General features: G+C 57.8%; 2 protein-coding genes across 2 annotated transcripts; one reads left to right on the top strand and one right to left on the bottom strand.

Moving 5' to 3' along the window:
• Positions 1-3,997: 3,997 nt before the first annotated feature.
• On the bottom strand, positions 3,998-7,051 carry LOC117008616 (Fc receptor-like A). Its single transcript, XM_033082591.1, has 4 exons — positions 6,835-7,051; positions 5,533-5,805; positions 4,283-4,597; positions 3,998-4,089 (listed from the first exon to the last, which is right to left on the bottom strand). Exons 1-4 carry the CDS (start codon positions 6,881-6,883, stop codon positions 3,998-4,000), a joined length of 729 nt encoding a protein of 242 aa, XP_032938482.1. The 5' UTR covers positions 6,884-7,051.
• Positions 7,052-10,149: 3,098 nt separating this feature from the next.
• Positions 10,150-13,632, top strand: LOC117008615 (cilia- and flagella-associated protein 45-like). The gene is made up of 9 exons (XM_033082590.1): positions 10,150-10,192; positions 10,538-10,708; positions 10,855-11,033; positions 11,168-11,297; positions 11,535-11,681; positions 12,503-12,616; positions 12,829-13,022; positions 13,169-13,393; positions 13,467-13,632. Exons 2-9 carry the CDS (start codon positions 10,559-10,561, stop codon positions 13,630-13,632), a joined length of 1,305 nt encoding a protein of 434 aa, XP_032938481.1. The 5' UTR covers positions 10,150-10,192; positions 10,538-10,558.
• Positions 13,633-14,984: the final 1,352 nt, after the last annotated feature.

Genomic DNA, 14,984 nt, shown 5'->3' with positions numbered 1-14,984 from the left:
AGAATCTCAAGGGACTAATTAGAGCAGATAAATGCAAGCCATGATTGCACAAAGCTCTCAGAGACTGCAGGGCAAAAGCTAAGGCCAAAGTCCTTTGAAAAACCTGCAGTGGCTGGGAGCCAGGGCCCCCAGGGCCGTTCCTGACCAGGGCTCCCCAGGGACTCGTCCCAGCACATCCCTGAGGCCCCTGGGCTGTGGGGCAGGGGAGGAGGCTGAGGGCAGGACAAGGGGTGACAGTGCCCAGCCTTGCTGGGGCTGTGCCAGGAGGCCCCAGTGCCTCAGGACAAGGTGTCTCCTCACAGCCCTTGGTGGCACAGACGCTGCTGTGCCCCAGGGCACCAAGACTTGGCTTCTCCTGGGCACTGCCAGTCTTGCCAGGGCCCTTGGCCATGTCCAGCACAGCTTGTCCTGTGCTGTCCCACAGCTGCTGCTGTGTCCCTGCAGGCTGCACACTCCCATCTCGCTGCGCCCTGGCTCTGCCCTGCCATTGCCCACCCTGCCCTGACTTCTGCCTAGGGTGTCTCTGCAAGCCCCCAGCCAATGGGCTGGGGATGGCCAAGCGTTCCCTAGGGCACAGGGAGGGGACAGCTTGGCTGGGGTGACCCAAGGGATCTCCCATTCCATGTGATGTCATGGTCAGCAATAAACTGAGGGAAAGGAAGGGAGTGAGAGTGTCTCAGAATTTTCTGTATTAATACATTTGTCTTCCAAAGCAACCACTACATCTACTGAATTCTTGCCTCCCTGTGGTTTTCTTTGCTTCTGCATCTGACCTTTGCTTTTTACTTCCCTGCCCCGACCATTAATCTCTCTTTAGGCTGACCCACAGTTTTTCAGCTTATTTTCTCTTGTAGTCTGACTGAGGAGAGACAGTGACAGAGACACTTGGCTGTCACTTGATGGACACAGAGGTTTAACCACGGTGACCTTTCCTAACCCTTCTCTTATGGACACACCCAGCAATGTCAGGGCTCTGTCAGATGCCCACCCCTGAGTGGGGCTCATGCCCTGCTCACACCCCAGGGGTGTCCAGGGACAGACACGAGTCCTTCCCTGGTGCACACACACACAGTTCATTGCAGCATGGGCAGGGGCTCCCCAGGCTCTGCTGCTACTGCCAGAGCCTGGCAGGGACCTCAGCCATATAGGTGTCACCCTGCCCTGCCCGAGATACCCCATGCCTGGAGATGGACACGGGAAGCTCTAGGCACAGGAGCTCATCCCAGCTCTGCATCCAGGGGTGCCTAGGGGACATTACTCTCTGGAAACTCCAGGAATAGCTGAAGGTGCTTGTGCACACTGGGTTTATATTCTCTCTCACACACACAGGGTGTTCAGGGCTGTGGAATGTCCCTGCACTTCAAACACAGACTCCTGACCCGGTCACTTAATGTCCCTCCACGGAGGGAAGAACAACCCCTGTGACCTGGGGTGAGAGGCCACTGCTGGAAGCGGTGCTGGCTTTGCAAGGACACTGCTGGGACAGCTCCACCCTGAACACTGACACACTTTTGCTGCTCACTGCTGGTTTCCTCTCCAAGCACTGTGTTGGGCACATTCTTGAAAGTAAATTGGGAAGAAGATTGAAGCTTTCAGGCCCTGCGCTTGGGAGATGCCCCTGCATCACAGCAGGACTGGGAGCGAGCTGAGAGAGCCCTGAGACCTTAAACAACACAGGGGCTCTGAATGGGAGTGTGGAAGTGAAGGAAGAGGAGGTTGCAGAGGAGAAGCCCTGGGGTTCCCTGGCAATGCTGTTCTGCTTGGACTCTTATCCCCCAGCTCTGCCCAGAGGCACCAACCCAGCAGGTCCAGAGAAGTCAGAGAGGAAAGATGTCAAGCAAACAAGACAGCACAGAGTTCTTTCTTTCATTTCAGCACACACATATTGTAGTACAGCTCCCAGTTTCTACAGTCTCTGAGTTACACTAGAAGGACAAATACTGAAGTATTTGACTGAATGGTCAAAGATTTTTGTGTGAACGAATTCTCAGCAGTGTAACATCTGTGTCAGCAGCAAAAATACAGGACACAAAGTGGGCATTAATGAGCATAATGGGCATAAGAACAGCTATGCAGAAGAATGACAGTTCATTGCTTCTGAAAACCACCCAATGATCATTTTCCCCAGGGCATCCTTGAGCTTGGTTCCTCAGGCTGTAGATGGGGGGGTTCAGGGTTGGAGGCATCACTGAGTACAGGAATTGACAGTGCCAGACCGAGGGATGGGGAAGAGATGGAGGGGAGCTTCAGGTAGGCAAACATGACAGTACTGAGGAATAGAGTGGCCAAGGCCAGGTGAGGGAAGGAAGCGGAAGAGGCTTTGTGCTATCAGTGCTCAGAGGGGATCCTCAGCATGGCCCTGAAGATCTGCACATAGGAGAAAACAATGAATACAAAACAACCAAATGCTAAACAGGTACGGTAAGAAGGCAAATTTCCCTGAGGTAGAATTTGGAGTAGAAGAGCTTGAGGATCTGTGGGATTTCACTGAAGAACTGGCCCAGGGCATACCCCTTGCACAGGTGATGTACCAAAATATGAGTATTGGTCCAATACCGATACTCAACTGTGATGGACTAAAGACTCTAACAATTTAAAGTTAGAAAGTGTATGTTTATTCAGCAGTGGGCAGCAGCGTGAGGTAACCCCCTAATATGCACTGCAAAATTACAGGTAAACAGAGTCTATTTATTGACAAAGGCTTCAAGCAAATATTCATAACAGCCCGTCCTGCTGCAGCACCAGCCCCCAGCAGCCAGCCCACAGCCACCAGTGCTGCAGCACCAGCCTGCAGTCATCGTTCGGCAGTGTCACAGACAAGCAGGCGCCGCTGCTCGGAAATCGCACCCAGGCACTCACAAAAGCCCCAAGGGCTCGCTGGGGATTGCAACACGCACACTGCACCTGTCCCTGTCTTCTGTTTCTGTCTTGGTCTCACTTTTCCCTCTCTGCTCTCTCTTCTGTCCCCCTTTGGTGAGAACACTTCCCATCCTTTATCAATAAACAGTTCTCAGATCTGATATTGCCGCATTTGTGCTTCATTTTCATCTGAGCAATCGACCAGAAAGAATCCTCACCGAGTCCCCTTTTGACAGCGGGTCGGGACAGGGGTGTTGGGAGGGGGATGGGAACCCCTGGGTGTGCTGCCAGCACTGCGGCCAGAGAATGGGGAAGTCACTGAGGGCACTTGGAGCACTCGGATGGGGCTTGGGGAGTCCCTGCAGGTGAGGGCAAGGGGATGGGGGAACCCCTGGGGTACTGGGAGAGGTAATGGGGAGCACAGGGTGCCCTGTGTAGCCTCCTCCTGACTCATGAAAACCTCTCTGGGAAGGATGGGCAAGCACAGGAGCCATGGAGGGAGCCCCCCGTGTCACCCAGTGCCTCCCCCTTCCCAGAGTGTCACAACTTTTGCTGTAGATTGCCATAGATGTCACTGGGTTCCCAAGGTTGCCCATGTGGCCCCCGCAGCTCCATGTAGGTGGCCTGAGGATCCTCCAGCGGGGGGGCCCTGTGGGAATAAGGGGGTGTGAGGGAGGGGATGGGAAGTCCTGGGGGTTTGGGGAAAACCCAAATCATGGTCAGAGCCTGCACTCACCTTTCCTGGTGCTTCCTGGCAACTGCAAAGGAAAACTGGAGGGGTGACTTTGATTCTCCATCCACCCTCGGCAATCCTGAACCACCACCAGACCCTCAATTCCCTCCAGGTCCCCCCAGTATCCCAGATGCCCCCCAGAAACCCTGAACCACCCCACTTCCCCAACACCCTGAGCCCCCAGAACCCCAAGTCTGGCAGGGAGGGGCACCCCCTGAATTCCCCAAAATGCCCTGAGAGAACCCCCAACATCCCTGCACAACCCGTCAGGACGTCCCCAGACACCCCAGGGCCCTGAGCCAAGGTCACTGGAGCCTCAGTCCCTCCCGAGTCAGGGCTGTGGGTGCCACCCCCCCTTCTCTGGGGGCCTTCCCACTACTCTTCACGACCCCCCATCCCCAATTGTCACCCATCCTTGCGGTGCCACCAATGCATGGCCACAATGATACCCATGGGCAGGACCAGGAACAGCAGGGACCCAGTGACCACTGCAGGCACTGCAGGAAATAGAGGGGGACACACTGGGGTCAGCAGGGTCACCCCAGAGGTTCTTCAATCCCAGAGACCTCATGAGTTCCCCTCCTGTGCCCTGTCCCATTGGTGTCACTGCCAGGGACAGAGCGGGGGTGACCCTGGGTCATCTGTGATCCGGGGATCTCAGACCCACATGGGAACCCCGTGTGACCCCACCTGTGTTCCAGCGGTGTCCAGTGGTTCCCTGTGGTGTCACCTCCAGGGCCAGCTCTGGGCTGAGTGCCCGGAACACGCGGTGCCCGTCCTGTCCCAGCTGGTTGGTGGCCACGCACTGGTAGGTGCCCGAATGTCCCACATGGACGGCCCCAAGCTCCAGAAGGGGACCCCGGGCCACCTGGTGCCCGTTGTGCAGCCAGGTGAAGGTGACAGGGGCTGAGTACAACTGCACCGAGCAGCGCAGGGTCACGGGGTCACCTGGGCACACCTGGAGTGCCGGGGGACCGGGGGTGATGGTGGCATTGGCCACGGGCACTGCAGGGACACAGACAGGGCTGAGGTCAGAAGGAGGGGCTGGTACCCTGTGTAGGGGCAGGGAATGGGGCGAGGGAGTGTCTGATGGGGGGGATGTGCGAGCCTGCTCATGGTGGCACCTGGAGACAGAGGAAGCCTTTCAGCGAGGACTGTGACTTCTGGTGGTGTTTACCAGTCACCCCTTGGGGATGCTGTGGGTGAGGGCATCCAGAGCCAGAGGGTCCTGGCCACCCAGGACAGTGACATTCAGGTGGACACTTTCAGCCATGCTGTCCCCACTGTTAGTGGACACTGTCATTGTCCCCAGTGTGCCGCAGCTCAATGCAGGGGCCGGTGCCCAGTGGTCTTCCTGGGCCCACCCTGGGACCAGGAGAAGGACGGGGATCTGACCCATTGCCACCGAGCAGCTCAGCACCAGGTGGTCCTCCAGTGCCACCTGTCCCCCAGAGGGCTGCACCGACAGGGACACCCTGAGAGCCAAACCCCTACAGGCGGATGTAGGTGGGATGGGGGATCTGGGAGGGGTGGGACATATGGGAAGTAGCAGGATGGGAGTACGAGGGGGTAGGAGGGGACCCATTGAAGGAAAAGTGGTCCGCGGGAGAGGTGGAGTTGAGGCAGGCAGGGATGAGGGACACGAGATGGGACAGAGAGAACCCAGGGAGGGACTGGGGGGAAGCAGGGAGTGGTGGAAGCAAACCAACTAGGGAAGGGAGTGCAGAGGATGGAGCTGGGAACTCAGAAGGGGTATGGGATGCTGGGCAGGGATGGGGGGGAACTGGAGAGGGACAAGGACAAAGACGGAAGGAACTGAGACAGACATGGGAAGGTCTGGGTGACCCAGGGAGGGATGAAAGGAGGGATGAGGGAATCAGGAACTGGTGGGGGAAAGCTGGGAAGGTGTTGGGGATTCCCGTCCCCATTCCCACACTCACCATGTACTGTCACTGTCACTGTCACCGACGTTGACATCTCCCACCACCGTGATGGCCCAGAGTTCACCCAACCCCCACAGCGGTAGCGGCCACTGTGGTGCAGCTGCAGGGGTGACAGGGACACCTCGGTCCCACAGAGGGGCCCCCCCAGATCCTTGTCCCCGTGGTAAAATCGTACTCCAGTGATCCTGCCATCCTGCCAGCCCCGGCAGCGCAGTGTCACCGTGTCCCCCTCCAGCAGTGCCCGTGCTGGCAGCTGCAGCACAAGACGCTCTGTGGCACAGGAAGGACCTGTCAAATCTGGGGAGTCTGCGGGGTCCCAAATATCTTGGGAGGCACCAGGGGACCCCCATTGCACCAGGGGTCTCAGTGCACTGGGATGCTCTGGGATGTCCACTTGTGCAGGTTACAGGGTCTGGTCACACAGGGATGTGACCCAGGGATGGAGCCCACCCAGAGCTGTCAGGGACCCTGAGGGTGCCAGGGCAAACATGCCCCCTCACCATTTAACACCCTCACAGCAGGGCTAAGACCACTGCCAGGTCTGTCACACTGGTAGGCGCCACTCTCGGTGACATCAAAGCAGTCAGGTCTCTTCTGTTACCAGAGCCCCCTGCCCTTGTACCAGGACGTGGCACCGGCGGTCCCCGAGCCCTGGCAGGTCAGTGTCACCCGGTCCCACAGCACCGCCGGCATCCAGGGAGGCTCCACCAGGAGCTGGGGGGTCTGGGTACCTGCAGGTGACAGGGGACACCAGCCTGCCAGGGCCATCAAGGAGCTGGGGACAGCGGGGCGGGGGCATGGCATCCCCCGAGGACTCACCAGCGAGGCCGAGGGTCTGGGCTGGAAGGGAGAAGGGACAGGGTTGGCTGGGGGTGGCACTGTGGGGACAGCAGCACAGGGACACAGAGTGTGGTGTCTGTCCCCAAACAGTCCTTGTGTGCCACAGATCCATCAGGGACAGGGACACTAAAGGCACCACTCCATGCTCAGGCAGGACACGGGGGCACTGTGGATACTCCAGAATTGGGGATGCCATGGCCATCCTGTGCTGGCACAGGTCACGTCCATCAGCTCCATGATGCCTTCCCAAATCCCTGTCACACCATTATTGTCCCCACATTCCTGTCCCCCCTCTGCTGTCCCTACGGGCACTCCATGACTCCAGTCACCTCATAGTCCAACTCTGCTGGCCTTGGGGACATCAGGGGACCCCGCAGCCCCCCTGGGCCCCCTCCCCACCGCTCTCTGCCTCACCGGGGCCCATCCCCGGGGCATCAGGCCCGTGCCCGGGGCACTCACCCCACAGGAGCAGCGCCACCTTCCCGGCCATCCCGCTGTCCCTGGCCATGGGCACTGGCTGTCACTCGCTGCTGGGGCCACCTGTCCCCTGGTTGGCAGCTCTTTGGAAAAAAGGGAAGGAAGCGAGTTCACATCTCATCCCATTGTGTAGGTGTCCCTTGGTGGGGGCAGGGTGGCTCCTCTTCTTCTGGTGACAGTCTGTGGGCAGGGTGGGGACAGGCTGGGTGGCACAAGGTGGGACATGGAGTTCCCATGGGTGGGGATGCACAGAGGGTGTGGGGAGCCAGGGATGGGGTCCAGGGGAATGGAGGTCCTGAAGAGGGGGAGTTGCCAGGGCTGGGGGGACTCGGGGATTGGAATCCCAGGGGAATGTGGCCTCCAGGGATTTGGGGTCATGGATAGGGGTGCAGGAATGAGGGGACTGGAGGAATGGAGGGTCCCATGGAAATGGAGGATCCAGGGAGAATCAAGGTTCTGGGGAATGGGGGATTGTAGGGGATGAAATCTCGGGGAGAGTGTTCCTTGGGAATGGGGGTCCTGGGCCATGGAGATCCTGGGGAATGTCAGTCCTGGAATGGGGGTCCCAGACGGGAGGGACATAAGGAATGAGGGTTCCTTGACTGAAATCCTGGCGTAATAGGGGTGCCAGGGATGGGCAGCGGCTTGGCAGGCCCGTGGGTCACAGCTCCTTCCCTGGGTGCCTCAGACTTTGGGGTGACCCAGGGCCCAGGGCTGTCACCTGGGATGCACGTAGTTTGGGGGTTCACCCAGACTCCAAAGGATTCGAAGGGGCTCTGGGTCTGTGCCCTGTCCAATCACGCAGGGGCTTTTTCCTCTCTTTATTTCAGTTTTGTTCTTTTAATTCCTCATTTTCACAACTCCCCAGTTCATGCTCTGATGATCCTGGGGGACATCTGAGTAGGAAACAGGTTGGGGGAACGGCAGGGTGGGAGAAAAAGGGGGTACAGGGGGTGCAGGTAGGGTTGGGGAAGCTGTGGGGGATGGGGATGTTGGGTTGTGGCCTCTCCCATGCACTTTCACTTACTCTCTCCTGCAGCAGAAGGAGACTTCTCCATTCTTGTTCCAAGCAGAAAGGAGCTCCCAAACTCCTCCTCCTCAAAGCCAGTGGCCATCCAAGTGTGGGGCCCCACCAAGGCCCAGCCCTGCTCTGGCCAGCCCCAGGTGGCAGCCAGGACCTGAGTCTACCCCAACCTCCTTGGCTTTGATTCTTGCAGCTTTTGAGCTGCTGCAAAGGTGAGAATTCTTTCTCATGCCTGTGGTTTGCTCAGCCCTGCAAGAAGCACAAAAGCCAGGCTGAGCCCAAGCAGTGGCTCTGCAGGGCCTTTGATGATTTTCAGAGCAGGGTTGGCTGCAACCCCCCCTGCAGGGGCAGCTGTGAGGGAACCAGTCCGGAAATGCAGCAATTGATCATTTGGTGCCTGTCCCCAAGGCACTGAGAGAGCCCCAGAACTGCTGCAAAGATAACAACATTCTTCTCAACAACCTGACCAGCTCCCTCATCTTCCTTCCTGCCTTGCCTTGGGTGGCAGTGGCCGGATGCCCTAACACCCACTGGTCTCTCTCTGCCCTCTGCACCTGCATATGGAAAGAAAATTGAACGAAGGGTTCCTGGGTTGAGACGAGGACTAGGAGAGATCGCTCATCAAATCCTGCCACAGGAGAAGGTGGCTCCGAATGAGAGATATTGATTGAATTTATTGCAGACAAAATCAGAGGAGGAGAGGGAGAAGTCAAATAAACCCCTCTAAACACCTCTGCAGCACAAACTCCTTTCCAGGCTCTCCCTCCTCCATCCAGAGACTCAAGGAAATGGGAACGGGGCCCTGGGCAGTTCAACACAAGTTGTTTTTGGCACTGGTCAGTCAAGGTGAGGTCCTTGCCTTCCACTGGAGACCCTTCTCCAGGGACTTCTCCAGCAGGAGTCCTTCCCATGGGCTGCAGCTCTGTTCCAAGTGCTCCAGCAAGGGCTTCTCACGGGCTCACAGCCCATTTGGGCACTCCTTGCTCTGCTGGGGGCTCCTGCAGGGCTGCAGGGGGTGTCTTTGTTCCCCAGGGACCGACACAGGCTGCCAGGGAATCTCTGGAGCCTCCTGTGCCCCTCTTTCCTCCCTGCAGAGCTGTTTCTCTCACAGCCTCAGGCTCCTCTTGGTGCCGCAATTCCATTTCTGCCATCCTTGGATTTGCCCTTCCCATCTCTGGGAGCTTCCGCACCAATCTCCCCCGCCCTCTATCCCATATCTGCTCCAGGACATCCTGAGTCCCGGGAACTGTTGGGGGAGTCTCCTGGCAACAGTCATTCCCGAGATGTCGCAACAGTGCCTTCGGGTACGCTGTCACAATGGGTTCAGACACATCCCAGCCGTCGGTTCCATCACGTTATGACAGTTGGCTCAGAAACATTGTCACACCTCCCACACTCCATGACTGTGGGGGCACTTGCAGTGCCATGGCAGGTGTGACTGCCGGCACAGGGTCCCGGTCTCTCCATGCCGGGGGCTCCTCCCAGGAGTCCCACCTCCCGTGCCATCCGCAGCTTCACCCACCGGGATTCCAGTCCGTCCTTCCTAAGGTCTCCCCCTAGGGGTTCTCAGCTGGGATACTGGTCTCCCCCTGACCCCCGATCCCTCTGGTCCTTTTGGTCGTGCCCCCGAGGGTCCAGAGCTCCTTTCACAATCAGTCAGTTTCCAGGGAGTGCAGAGTGTGGTGGTTTCAATCCCTCACATCATTCATTCCCCCAGGGCACAGACACCAGCAGCCCCATTGTGACCCTTCAGGATGTGCCTAAAGATCCTAAGGGATCACCTCCCTCCATTAGATACAAACCAAAGACCACCAGAATCATCACCAAGGACCTGATCCGGCACCTCATGTAAGACTGTGCCCTAATCATAAGAGGTTTTGGGGGAATGGGTGTCAGTGCAACATCCTAAAATCTCTGGGGAGCCGGGATTGGCAGTGTGCCATGGCCACCCCCAGTGATCCTGGCCCCTGCATCCCAGCCTGGTGCCACTTTCACCACATTTTCCTTTCCTGCCTCACCCCAAAACAGCAGAGCCAGCTCCCCATAGCTTCCCCAGCGCTTCCTGCATTGCTCTGGGCTGGCTTGGTGGCTGAGTGGGCAGCTCAGGCAGCTCAGGGAACACCAGCAGCTGTTGGGGTCTCTGTGCCACTGAGCTCTCTCCCTATGCTCCCCAGCATTCCCCAGGAGAAGCCTCAACCGTGTCTCATCATTGGAGTAAAGGAATATGAGAGGATCAAGGAATCTGCTCGAGCCCAAACTGATGTGGCGCATTGGAACAGGCTGAAGACCCTGAAAGCCAGACAGGACGCTGCTTTTGTGGGCATCTCCCCTCCTGCTTCCTCCTTTTCCTGCTCTGCATACAGGCTCTAGGGGTGGTGACTTTGACAAGGGCGTCCCTTTTGTCCTTCGTGTTTTGGGGTACAGGGGAGGCTGCAGGGCTCAGGGCTCCACTGAGAGCTGGGCAGCATCCCTGGAATTGTCCCCAGCACTGCCAGCTTTCCAAGGGCATGGGGAGTCAGCCCAGAGATGTGGGAAGGGGTGTCCATGGCTGTGCCAGGTCTCCAGGAGCCCCTCATGTCCCCACACTATGCTGGGAATGTGGCACCTGAAGTGTGACCCCTGCGAGCCCTCGGGATTGGGCAGTGCTCTCTGTCCCTGCAGGAAGCCCTGGAAAAGGCCCAGATGGAGGAGCAGAGAAAGGCAGAACTAGAGGACGAGAGAGACCATTGGAGTGAAGTGGAGGAGGAGCTGCAGCAGGAGAAGCAGAAGCTGCTGCAGCGAGCAATGAGGATGAGGCTGGAGCAGGAGGAAGAGATGAGGGAACTGAACACGGTAGGGCCAGTGCTCCCTGCTGTCACCTGGCACTGCCTGAGCCTCCCCAGCTCCTCATGCTCCCAACTCTTCCTCTCCTTCCCCTGCCCTCCCTGCTCCTGGGTCCCAGTGCAGCTCTGAGCCACAGACACCTCTTGTCCCCACAGCTGTTCCTCAATGCCAAGTGCAACATGATCCGGGACAAGCAGGTCCTGGAGAAGAGGATGATCCACAAGGAACTGGCAGAGGAGGAGAAGCGCCTGGACAAGATGTTGGAAATGGAGCGGGAGAAGGCCATGGAGGTGCAGGAGGAACTGGAGCGCTGCAGGAAGCAGGAGCTGATCAGGTGGGCACAAGAATCCCTCTCGCCCATGGAGGCATTTGGCCCATTCCAACAACACCATCGCCTGTCCACGCAGCGTTCCCACCATGGGGAGCAGGTTGGGTCTGGAGGGAACCCTTCTGCTCTCATATTTCCAGAGCCAGGCAGCACATTGTGAAACAGATGGAGCAGAATGCAGAGGAGCGAGCGCTGAGGGCTGAGGAGTTGTACCAGGAGGGCCAGAGGCAGTTGGAGCACTTCGAGCAGATGAAGAGGGAGGATCAGAAGGTGGGAGCAGGGAACAGGGGGGTACAGGGAGGTTTTCACCTGGCTGGAAAGAGATTGGCAGTGCTGGGTCAGCCACACTTGGGGAGTGGGCACAGCAGCCAGCAGGATCAGAGCTCTGGTCCTATGGGGACTTGCTGGCATCCCTGGGAGGTGGCCCAAAGCCTCCCTGCCCTGAGTGAGGAGGAGGAGGAGGGAGCACTCGGCCTGGTAGCCTCCAACCCTGTGTGGCATTTCCAGGCCTGGGAGCAGAAACAGCAGCGACTAAAGCAAATCCATGCCGAGATTAAACACTTCAACGTGGAGAGCCAGAGGCTGAAGGATAAACAACGGGAACAGGAGAGGCTGGAGGATGAGCGGGTGCTGGAGCATCAGCGGCAGAAGGCTGTAAGAGTAGCAGGCTCCTAGTGGGTTGGGCGGGGGCTGCAGGAACCGCCCTGGGGCTCTGTCCCATCATAGGGCTCTGTCTCATCCTGGGGCTCTGTCCCACTCCCCCAGGTTCTGTCCCACCCTGGGACTCTGTCCCACACCCTGGGGCTCTGTCCCGTCCTGGGGCTCTGTCCCACACCCTGGGGCTCTGTCCCACACTCTGGGGCTCTGTCCCACACCCTGGGGCTCTGTCCCACACTCTGGGGCTCTGTCCCACACCCTGAAGCTCTGTCCCACACTCTGTGACTCTGTCCCACACCCTGGGGCTCTGTCCCACACCCTGGGGCTCTGTCCCACCCTGGGGCTCTGTCTCACACCCTGGGGCTCTGTCCCACCCTGGGGCTCTGTCTCACCCTGGGGCTCTGTCCCACACCCTGGGGCTCTGTCCCACACCCTGGGGCTCTGTCCCACCCTGGGGCTCTGTCTCACACCCTGGGGCTCTGTCCCACCCTGGGGCTCTGTCTCACCCTGGGGCTCTGTCCCACACCCTGGGGCTCTGTCTCACACCCTGGGGCTCTGTCCCACCCTGGGGCTCTGTCTCACACCCTGGGGCTCTGTCCCACCCTGGGGCTCTGTCCCACACCCTGGGGCTCTGTCCCACACCCTGGGGTTCTGTCTCACACCCTGGGGCTCTGTCTCACACCCTGGGGCTCTGTCCCACCCTGGGGCTCTGTCCCATCCTAGGGCTCTGTCCCACACCCTGGGGCTCTGTCCCACACGCTGGGGCTCTGTCCCACACCCTGGGGCTCTGTCTCATCCTGGGGCTCTGTCCGCCTTAGGAGCGCGAGGCTGCCTTGGAGGCGGAGCAAGAACAACTGCGCGTGGAGAAGGAGAAGGAGCTGGCCCGGCTCAGGGCCACGCAGAAGCAGGCCCAGGACTGGCAGGCAGAGCGGGTGAGTGGCCCAGGCATAAATGACATGCTCCCCTGCCACCATCCCTGTCCCCAGCCTAGCAAAGGGGCAGAGCCCTGGATGTGGGGGGTCTGCAGGACCAGCCCCTGGAGCCAGGGGATGTTGTGGAGTGGTACCAGCAGAGCCAAATCTACAACCAAGGGCTTCCATAGCTGCCCCAGAGGGAAGCTCAGCACTGTCCCCTATTTGGGCAGGATGCTCTGAGGGCCAAGAGGAACCAAGAGGCTGCAGACAGGGAATGGCGGCGACGGGAGCTGGAGAAGGCACAGAGGAAGGCTGAGATGGAACAGCAGCTGAGGCAGGACCGGCTGCAGCAGGTGGCCCAGAAGGAACAGCACTTGGCCATGCAGATGGAGCAGAACCGCCAGGAATTCCAGAGGGTGCTCAGGTGAGATACATGGGACCGAGGGACGTGGTGGCCAGGGGACTCCCAGTTGGCGGCTCTGAGTGCTCCAGTGCCAACCCAGGTGCTGTGCCAGGCGTGGGGGGGGGGGGTAGTGGCAGGGTCCCTGAGCCAGCCCAGCTCTCCCACAGGACCCACCAGGAGCAGCTGGAGCGGGAGAAGTTGCAGCAGGAGCTGAGAGAGCTCCAGCAGCGCGCCCATGGCGAAGACCTCCGGCGGCAGATCCAGGAGCTCAGGCAGCAGCGGCAGTGCGAGCGGGCGGCTGTCATTGAGGAGGGCCGGCAGCAGGAGCAGGAGCTCCGGCAACGCAGCCAGCGCCTCGCCCAGCTCAGGCAGCAGAAGCTGCAGGAATTCAGGTCAGGGACTGCCAGTGCTGCTTCCCTGGGCTCCCTGAGTCCTTCCTGGTGTTCAGCCTGGGTCACCTTCCAGCTCCCTCAGCATCCTCAGCAAATGGGACCTGCTACAGGGCCACGGTGCCAGATCCATCGGGAGCCTGATGGAGTCTTTCCTCTGCAGAGCCACCGGAATGCCTGAGAAGTACTGTGCTCAGGTGGAGCACAAAGCCCAGAGCCGAGTCAGTGCAGCCCCCTCCTAGGCCCAGCCCCATGAGGAACCAACTGCAATTCCCTAGAGATTTGGGGTTCCATTTGCATTGACTAAATTTTCCAATAAACACTGTTTTGGAGCAGATGGTGTTTTCTATTCTTCCCTGGCCTCAGAGCTGTTGGGGAGGGGCTGCCCACAGGGCTGGAGGAGTCTTGAAGTTCCTTGTTCCTTGGCCTCACCAATGCTGAGTATAGGGGAAGAATGACCTCCCTACTCCTGCTAGCCATATCATTCCTGATCCAGGCCAGGATGCCATTGGCCTTCTTGGCCACCAGGGCACACTGCTGGCTCATGTTCAGTCAGCTGTTGACCAGTGCCCCCTGGTCCCTTTCCACCTGGACACTGTCCAGCCACACCGTCCCCAGCCTGTAATGTAGGGGCTTATTGTAGCCAAAATACAGAACTCGGCACTTTGACTTGTTTGACTTCATCTTACTGGACTCTGCCCATCCATCCATCCCTTCCAGGTCTCTCTGCAGAGCCCTCCTACCTTCCAACAGGTCGACACACGCTTCCAGCTTAGTGTTGTCTGCAGATTTACTAATGAAAGACTCAATACCCTCATCCATGTAATCAATAAAAGTATTGAACAGAACTGGCCCCAGCACAGTCCCCTGAGGGACACCACTGGTGACTGGTTGCTAGCTGGTTGTAAGAAATAGCCCTTAGCATGTTGGAAGCTTCTGCTATTGTGTTGTTGTTTGTTCTTTTCTGTTCTATTTAATTTCTAGTAAAGAGCTGTTATTCCTTTTCCTACAGTTTTGCTTGGAAGACCTGTCATTTTCAAAGTTACAATCATTTGGAGGGAGGGGTCTTTCCATTCCTGCCTTCTTTGACAGACATTTGTCTTTTAAACCAATAAATTCATTGGTGCCCAATGTGAGGTTAGCAAGGAAAAGGTACAAGGAGAATAACAACTCTTGAGTAATCCATTCGTGTATTGGATACAACCTCGTTAAGCATCTGTATTAGTTTTGCATGGCCTTGTTATAAGTGCATATTATTGGCTTTTTTCAAATATTAAAATGAATGCTGTATATATAATGTTGGGAAACTTTGCTGTATCAATATAGTTTCTTTCAATTCTGCTCTTAAAAAAACTTAGAAATAGTAGTGTGAGAAATAGATATTTTTCTTAGTGTCTTGGGTTGCAATGCAGGATGTGACCAAAAGTATCTATTCTATCACCATCTGTTGAGACCGGGTGGGGCAGTGATCCTTATCTCCCAGGAAGACATTCTGCTAATGGGCCATCCATTGAAACCAGTTGGGGCATTGTTCTTTATCATTTCACAACCCATCCTTCCTCCAGGGAGGTATCTTCTGCTAATGGCCCATTGA

The sequence above is a fragment of the Catharus ustulatus genome, chromosome 30 (assembly GCF_009819885.2).
Source record: "Catharus ustulatus isolate bCatUst1 chromosome 30, bCatUst1.pri.v2, whole genome shotgun sequence".
In the NCBI taxonomy this organism is placed as follows: Eukaryota; Metazoa; Chordata; class Aves; order Passeriformes; family Turdidae; genus Catharus; species Catharus ustulatus.
This window is presented reverse-complemented; position numbering and strand designations above follow the sequence as displayed.

Excerpts from the sequence above, each read along its gene's own strand:
- LOC117008616 (XM_033082591.1), bottom strand. The coding sequence starts at position 6,883 with ATGGCCAGGGACAGCGGGATGGCCGGGAAGGTGGCGCTGCTCCTGTGG. Across the intron at positions 5,806-6,834 it reads GGTGGCGCTGCTCCTGTGGG|AGCGTCTTGTGCTGCAGCTG; the intron begins GTGAGTGCCCCG and ends CCTGTGCCACAG. Across the intron at positions 4,090-4,282 it reads TGGACACCGCTGGAACACAG|TGCCTGCAGTGGTCACTGGG; the intron begins GTGGGGTCACAC and ends TATTTCCTGCAG.
- LOC117008615 (XM_033082590.1), top strand. The coding sequence starts at position 10,559 with ATGGAGGAGCAGAGAAAGGCAGAACTAGAGGACGAGAGAGACCATTGG. Across the intron at positions 10,709-10,854 it reads AGATGAGGGAACTGAACACG|CTGTTCCTCAATGCCAAGTG; the intron begins GTAGGGCCAGTG and ends TTGTCCCCACAG. Across the intron at positions 11,034-11,167 it reads AGGAAGCAGGAGCTGATCAG|AGCCAGGCAGCACATTGTGA; the intron begins GTGGGCACAAGA and ends TCATATTTCCAG.